This window comes from Dasypus novemcinctus, chromosome 9 (assembly GCF_030445035.2).
Source record: "Dasypus novemcinctus isolate mDasNov1 chromosome 9, mDasNov1.1.hap2, whole genome shotgun sequence".
Taxonomy (NCBI): domain Eukaryota; kingdom Metazoa; phylum Chordata; class Mammalia; order Cingulata; family Dasypodidae; genus Dasypus; species Dasypus novemcinctus.
Genome location: NC_080681.1, coordinates 108,220,748 through 108,228,559, shown reverse-complemented (window position 1 = coordinate 108,228,559; position 7,812 = coordinate 108,220,748). Strand labels below are relative to the sequence as shown.

The 7,812-nt window shown below is 59.4% G+C and overlaps 1 protein-coding gene across 3 annotated transcripts; it reads left to right on the top strand.

Annotated features, from left to right (window-relative positions):
• Positions 1 to 801: 801 nt before the first annotated feature.
• TRNP1 (TMF1 regulated nuclear protein 1) lies at positions 802 to 7,644 on the top strand. 3 transcript variants are annotated; one of them, XM_071217620.1, is made up of 3 exons: positions 802 to 1,714; positions 5,945 to 5,999; positions 6,903 to 7,644. In XM_071217620.1, exon 1 carries the CDS (start codon positions 877 to 879, stop codon positions 1,543 to 1,545), a length of 669 nt encoding a protein of 222 aa, XP_071073721.1. In that variant the 5' UTR covers positions 802 to 876; the 3' UTR covers positions 1,546 to 1,714; positions 5,945 to 5,999; positions 6,903 to 7,644. The 3 variants fall into 3 exon arrangements, with proteins under 3 accessions (XP_071073721.1, XP_058160026.1, XP_071073720.1); XM_058304043.1 differs by lacking the exon at positions 5,945 to 5,999; XM_071217619.1 differs by lacking the exon at positions 5,945 to 5,999 and having other exon boundaries at positions 802 to 1,732.
• Positions 7,645 to 7,812: the final 168 nt, after the last annotated feature.

Sequence of the window (7,812 nt, the reverse complement as noted above, 5' to 3'; positions counted from 1 at the left end):
CCCCTCAGCTGGGGGGACACCCAGGTGCCAGAGGCTCCAGAATGCAAGAAGGGCTGGGCCGGTCCATTCCTGCCCAGATTCAGCCACCGACTGGCCTTCTGACCTTGGGCAAGGCACTTAGCGTGCCTTCTCGATGTGTTTCCCCCTCCGTTTAAAAGGTGTGGGGACCCCTGCTGGGAGGAACGGGAAGCAGGGGCAGGGAAAGAGCTTGGCCCACCGTGGGGTCCGGGGTCAGCGGCAGCGCCGAGGGGTTGATTCTGTAAGTGTGGCACCGACCTCGTCAGAGCCCTCTCGCCCCCGGACGCCAGTCCTCTGCGCTCCCCGCCCCTCCACTGCCCCAGCGAGATGGGAGAAGGGCGTCCTGGCAAGCGTGGTGGCCCGGGAGAGCAGGGAGAACCGTTCCACCAGGCTGCAGCGCGCGGGCCGGGCCGGGGCGCTACGCAGAGCGAGACCTCGGGATTTTCAGCCCGGACTCTCCTTGCGGCCTCAGGCAGCCCCTCCCCAGATGGGAACTGGATCCCCTGCTCTCCGACCCCCAGCTACCAGAGATGATGACTCTTGGGCGGGCCAGACCTGGGAAGATGCGAGCCCTACTTGGGGGGGCGTCCAAAGAGGGCGTCGTGGAGCCGGGACTGAGGCCCCGGCAGGTGTGCGGAGCGGCCCGGAGGGGCGGGCCGTGGGGGGCGGGCCCAGGGCATGCTGGCCTCTGATTGGCTGCGCTGCCCGTCGCCCCGCCCCGCGATCCCGCAGGCGCCCCCGCGGCCGGCACGGCGCCGGCGTCCCAGTCTCCGGTGCGCGGCGTCCGTCCTCCCCCGCGCGGGGGACAGCGGGCCAGGCCCGCGGAGCGACGGCCGCAGACCGCGGGGCGGACGGGGGATGCCGGGCTGCCGCATCAGCGCCTGCGGCCCGGGGGCCCAGGAAGGGACGGCCGAGCCGGGGTCGCCGCCGCCGCCCCGGGAGCCGTCCCCGTCCGCTCAGCCCCCGCCCCCGACTCCGACCTTGACCTCGACCCCGGCCCAGGCTCCGCCGCAGCGGGAGGCGGCCGAGGGGCAGGAGCTGCAGCGCTGGAGCCAGGGCGCTAGCGGGGGAGCGGGAGGCACCGCGCCGGCGGGGGGCGCGGGCGGCGGCCCGGGCGCGGCGGCGGGACCCGGGAGCCGCGCGCTCGAGCTGGCCGAAGCGCGGCGGCGGCTGCTGGAGGTGGAGGGCCGCCGGCGCCTGGTGTCGGAGCTGGAGAGCCGCGTGCTGCAGCTGCACCGCGTCTTCCTGGCGGCCGAGCTGCGCCTGGCGCACCGCGCCGAGAGCCTGGGCCGCCTGGGCGGTGGCGTGGCGCAGGCCGAGCTCTACCTGGCGGCGCACGGGCCGCGCCTCAAGAAGGGTCCGCGCCGCGGTCGCCGCGCCCGCCAGCCCGCGCTGCTCGCCTCGGCGCTCGGCCTGGGTGGCTGCGTGCCCTGGGGCGCCGGGCGCCTGCGGCGCGGCCACGGCCCGGAGCCGGACTCGCCTTTCCGCCGCAGCCCGCCCCGCGGCCCCGCCTCCCCCCAGCGCTGACCCCCGCGTCCTCACCCCGGCCACCTCGGGCCGGACGTCGCCGAGGTGCCGACCAAGGGATGCTGGACCGCCGACCTGGTGGACGGCGTCACCGGCGCGGATGGACGGACAGGTGGACCGCAGAGAGAGAGACCGTCGGGGGGCCGGGGGCCCAGTGAAGGAGGCTGAGGTGCGATCTTAGCGGCAGGTGCATCCGAGGGACGGGGTGGGGGTGCAAGGTCCCGGGAACCACCCTTCCCGGGGCCTGCTGGGTCCCTAATAAAGCTGTTCACTCTCCGTTGCCCCTTCTCCCAACCACCTGGGGAATGAGGTGGTAGCACCGAATCCCTATTATAGAGTTGGACAGACTGAAGGCGCGCAGATCCCAGGAGGGGTTTGGCAGCAAACTTTCACCAGCTCCAGCTTGCCGCACGGATGCAGGACCCACCCCCAAGCCTCGCCCGCGGCGGTTCCCAGGTCCCGAGGGGCTGTAACAGGAGACTTGAAGCTGCTGCTTCCTGGCCCTGCCCAGCTCCATTCCTTCCCGGGGGGGGGGGGGGGGGGGGGGGAAGAGGGGGGAGTGCTCCCAGGATGGAGTAGGGGCTGGCACAGGGATGTACCAAATTCTCCCCTAAGCCCCTACTTCCCATTTTAGGAGATGGAATCCCAGAGAGGCTGAGGATTTGTTCCCATCGTATTTCTCATACTTGGGCCTTCTGCCTCATTTCTCATGCCCTCAGGCAACCTCACTAAGCCTGCAGTCCTCACCAGGGTGGGTGTTTGGCAGCTGCCCAAAGCTTCTCCTGCCCTCCTAGGGGCCCTAACATGGCAGGACCTGGGGATGCCGGCCCCCAACCTGGTCTCTAAGATGACTCTGCCAGGGCTGGAGCCAGGTGGCATCCTTTAACAGGCCCCAAGGGGGCAGGTATGACATTGACTACCAGAAAGGGGGACCTTAAAGGGCCAGGCCTGAAATGAGATCTGCTTCTCTTCCTGTCCAAATGCCCTTTGGGTGCCCCAGCCCCTGTTGCCACTCAGCTCTGAATGGCCTGGCTGCTCCTTTGCTGCTCACAAGCTGAGTTAACTACAGCCTCACTTGTCAATGCATAAAGCGAATATTATCGCCTCCTGGAAGGGCTGGGATGAAGCTTGCATGGGGCAGAGTCCCTCTTCCCCCATAAGTCATGGAAGAATATATTACTGTTTTCTATCACAGTTTTAAGTCCTAGAAACATGCAGTGCTTTTGCTGATTGAGCCAGGAGCTATTTTAAAGGAAAAGAGAGGGGATTTCTCAAGGTTATGTGCCAGCGAGGCATAGAACCAGGTCCGAGGTCTGTGTATGCCTTTCCCAGAGCATCTCTTCTCTTCCCAGGGGCAGGGCTGGAGAAAGTTGGCTTTTCTCTCTAGCTGTGTGCCCTGGAACAGTTTTGCCTCCTCTCTGGGCCAGTTTTGCTCAGTCTCTCCTCTCTCATGGCTTTCCCTCCCCACAGCAGGGTTTGAGGAGGGTAGGGGACAGTGGAGATGATAACATCAGAGTCACAGGAATCCGGTCTAAGCCTCCTGTGGTCAGGTGCTCAGTTCTGACAGGGACCCTCACCTGATCCTCCCTTATCAACCCTTCCTTTCTCCGGGTACCAAACGTGGGCTGGTTTCAAACAGCCAGCCTTCCTGAATCCATTCTTAGCTGGAAAGGGGGGCCCAGGAGAAGGTCTCAGAGCCCCTGAAACAGCTCAGAGAGAAGGGAGCATTGGGGGTAGGGGTGGGGGCCCTGGCATCCTCTGGCCTCCCCAGGGAGGGAGAACCTTCTGAAGCCATTCAGGTCATTTGGGGTTTAATGCCCAAAGAGGAGAGCAACTTGCTGGAGTGACACAGAGGGCGCTCAGACTGCAGTGCTAGGCTAAAGCAGAGCCAGGACTGTTTGTTTTGTGGGTTGCAGGGGAAGAGGGGTTGGCCAGAAAAGCTTTTAGCTAATGGTATAAAGTGTTCTGTGCCATTGCAGTTTCACCTTTCTCCTGGATTTATTGATAATCGGCTTTGGCCCGATCTGGAGCAGGGTGGATAGGAAATTAGAGATGACTCTTGCTGGAGAAAGTGGTGTATGGAGGGGAGGGGGGGCTGGGAGCAGGTAATGGCGATTAGTCCTGGTGTCAGAACAGCTTCTGTCCCCTCCCTCCACTTCCAGATGCCCCACTGCACCTCACCACTGGCATTGGTGCCCAGTGGCTTGGACCCCTGCTCCTGGTTCAGCGTTCCCTCCACTCCCCCTCACTTGGGTAACAAAAGCCACCTTCCCAAACCTGCCCTGCCCACCCACCCAGGGCCCCTTCTAGGAGCTCCCCAGCTCTCCATTTTCTCCTCAGTCAACAAACATTGGTATCTACTCACTGGCAGGCCCTCGAGGAGCAGAGCTGAATCTGAGGTCTGGGCTTTTAGGGACTTAGATTCTCACCTCCCCTCCAGGAGCCTTTCCTGGGGTGAACGTCCAGGGCCTGGGCAGTTGGTGTCGAGGGCTACTGTTACACCTTCACAGATAACTCCAGCCCCCGGGCAGGAGACTGACCCTTCTTCCCCCATACCTACCCTCCCCCACCCCCATCCCCCCCAAAAATAGCCTTCTGAACACTTTCTTGATGGTCTTCAGCCCTGGGGACTGGACTGAATGCAGGAATCTTGGGGGGACCTGGGCTTTGAGGACACTGATGGCCACGAGTGAGTGTGGAATCTCAGCAAAGGGAAATGAGGGGAACAGGAGCCTTCAGGCAGGTGCGCAGGGCTGGGAGACCAGTTCCGGCTTCTAGTTTTAATGCTGGCCCTACCCCTGTCCCGAGTAAGCCCCTTAGGTCTCTTGGCCCGGGTTGGTGCGTGGGTTGTTGCGTGGGTGTGCGGTCCCGTCCAGGCCGGGGCGGGGGGGTGGTCTGAGGGCGTCTGCGAGCGACGCCACCAGAGGCCAGTGTGGGGCTGCTTCGCTGGGTGCGCGTTCCCGCCCCGGCCGGCCACCCTCTTCCCGGCCGAGCCGCAGCTTCCTTGGCCTTGAGCATTGACTTTAAGGGTCTGGCAGAGGGAACAGGTCGCGGCGGGGGGTGCGGCGGCGAGCGAGGGCGTGGCGCGGGTGCCGGCGTCCTGGGCGGCCGGGGCTGGAGACCGCGGCTGCGCTCCTCGCCGGCTCCTGGGGCGCGAGCTCACCTGGAGAAAGCGCGCCGAGGAGCTGAGGGTTGACGCGCAGCTGAGGTTTAGTTGGGAAGATCGCCGAGATGCTACGGCTGGGCCGAGCCCCGGTCCTCAGGGAGGGGGCGCCATCAGGAGAGGCTACCTGGGAAGAAAGATTGTCCCTGGTGGGGTCACGGGTCACCGAGAGTAAAGGCCATTTCGCTCCACGCTGATTATTACACTGACCAGAACACCCCTCCCGCCGCCACCTGGGGGGTTAAGGTGGCCTCCTAGATATTATCATTGTTCTTCAAGAGGTACCTGAGATTGGGCCCCGGGACCTCGTACATGAGAAACAGGCGCTCAGCCACTAAGCTGCACCTCCCACCTAGGTATTAGTGAGAGGCGGCAGGGCCCCCGCCTGCAGAGGCCAGGCTTCTTTCCCTGAAAGCTGGGTCTTTGGAGAAAAACCCAGGTGCCCAGACTTCCCAGAGCTGATGGAGCCAGCTGCTCCCTGGCCAGCTGGGGAGAAGGTATTTGGGAGAGCTGGTTGAGCCGCAGTCTTCTTCTCCCATCAGCCCGTGGCTCCTCCCTGGCCTGGAGTAGAGGGGGAAAGGAACCCTTGGTTCTGGAATAATTTATTAGCCACCTCCTCTAGGCCAGGCATTGTGCTAAGCACTTTACATCCATTATCTACCGTCAGGTGTCAGCCCTCACAATTGAAGAGGAGCTGGGGGTCCTCCGCTGGGCTTGTTGGCTGGGCTCTGCAGAATAGAGACACACAGAACTAGGCAAGAAGAAGTGGCTTTATTTACTGGTGGGAGCCGGGAGATGTACAATCTCAAATCAGCCTCCCTTTGAAGAGTTTTTCTCACAGCTTTTATACTGGTTGAAATAACATTAATCGTTAGGGTGACATTTCTAAGAAGGGTCTGAAAAATTAGGTTTTGCTTTCTCAATTAATCTTAAAATACGCGTGACACCTGGGTCAGGTAATCTTGGGGTGACAAGGATGTGGGGTGGTGCTGATGTGAAGGTACAGATTATGGTGGATGTGAAGGTACAGATAACAGATTCGAGTAAAGAAAGCAAGTGAGGAAGTGCATAGACATTTTTGGCAGAAATAAATCTGGTTAATGTTAGATCAATAGCTCTGCATGCCTCCTGTCATGTGAGCAAGAGTTACATAGAATTTTTCTAACATTATAGGGTTTTTTTCTAGTACTACACAATCGCTCTGCAAAATAGGGGTTATCATCTTCATTTCCACAGATGAGGAAACTGAAGGTCGTGGAGGGTAGGTGATTTGCCCAAGGACACAGATCCTGTAAGTGAAGAACGCTTTAAAGATTTGGCCCTGTGGCTTCTCCTTCATCAAGCTGATATGGGCTCCGTTTGGGGGCATTTCTGGTTTTTCACCTTTAAGGCTGGGTACAGTGACCCTTGGCGTTGGTTCTGGGCAGGGATGTGATGAGGTTGGCAGAAGGTCTCCCAGGATCTGCGTGCACCCAGAGGCCAGCTCCCCAGCCTGGATGCCTGGGCCCCCGGGAGTGACTCAGGCTGTCAGCACACCGGGCTTCAGCGGAGGGTGGGACTAGGGGCTGCCACTCTGAAAGGCAGAGGAGAGTGACAGGCTCCGTGGTGGTTCAGTCCTGGCCTGGAACTTCTCAGCTGGGGGAACTTGGGCAAGTGACTTCCTTCTCTGAGCCAGTTTCTTCTTGTTTTAGTTTAGTTTAGTTTTACGGAGGCTGGGGGTGGGGCGGGGAAATCATCTCTGAGTGTTAAATGGAAGTCCAGCTAAGTGCCTAGCACAAGATAGGGACCTGTAAATGTCAAGTACATTTACAAATCCGCCTGGTCCTGGAGGGGTGGCCAGGATACAGCCTCCAGGCATCGCCATATGAGGCATCCCTGGAAATGGTCCCCTTCCCCCTCCCAGGCCCTCGGGTACTTCATAAGGGGAGAGGTGGAGGAGGGGCAGGCCTTTCATCCCAGAACATTCCATTCCAGCTGCTGGGGCTTGTGGGGAGCCCAGCCAAGGACAAAGGCCCACGGGAACCTCTGCTTCCCAGGGGCCCTTACTCCCTCCAGGGCGGGAGCCACTGGAGCCCTATTCAATATACCACCCCTCCACCTTCTCTCTTAAGGAGGTAATGTCGAAGGGTCTGGGTGGGGCTGGGTGGCTGTGCGAGAAAGAGATCATTGAAGCTCTTGAAATTATTCTTTCCAGCTCCTCGGAGGCTCTGCTCTATGGATCTGGACTCCTGCATTCTCCTTCTGCCCTGGGCACCTCCTTCAGGAAGACTTCTCAGATTGACCTTACACAACCTTGGCACCCTCTTCACAGAAGCAGAGGCTCTGCTTTCTAGTGGCAAGGGGATCCTGCAGCCTGGGGAGCTGCCTAGCCTGTGAATTTCTCTGTATGCCACTTTTGAGTTTGGCTTACACTGTGTAATTGGAGATGTTACAACAGGTCTCTGAGATGTAATCAGATTATTTCCAATGCGAAAAGGAACAGGATTTCTTTTTAAAATAGTCATCCTTCTTAAACAATTTATAGCATAGCTGGAGCCCCCATGTTGGTAGATGTCATTGCTTCTGTCTAACTGAGCTGGGAGGCGTGTTCGAGGGATAACTTTAGTTTGAGGATCCCTCAGCTTCCCTCAACCACGGTCCTCGGAAGGCTGCCTGTGGCCCCTGAGAGAGACAATCGGTCGATCGGCTGCCGGCTTCTGGGGGTAGGGGGGTGGCGGATACACCTCTGAGTTTTCAGGAAGCGGAGGGGCCAACATAAAAGTTCTAAGCAAAGTCTTAAATTTAAAAGGGAAGCATATTTATTCAAATATCTTGATAATAGAAGGGGTGGCATTTACTCACACACAACCCAGAACTTGTAGAATTCGCCAAAGTGAATGTATATTAGTCCCCTGATTTATTAATTCAGGAAGAATAAATTTCAATCATGTGAGGCACCTGTGTGTGGTTTTGAGGCTCACTTTGCCATGTCCTCGTCACCTTTCCTTTCGTGTGTGTCTGTTCCAGCTCTTTAATTTGGCAGTTCCTTGAGCAGCTTTTCTTTGGTTTCGTTTGGCAATCGGGCATGTTGACTGATTTGCAGGCTGATTTGTCACTTGACTTGG

What these genes read in the sequence shown, in the direction of transcription:
- TRNP1 (XM_058304043.1), top strand. Translation starts at nt 877, where the DNA reads ATGCCGGGCTGCCGCATCAGCGCCTGCGGCCCGGGGGCCCAGGAAGGG.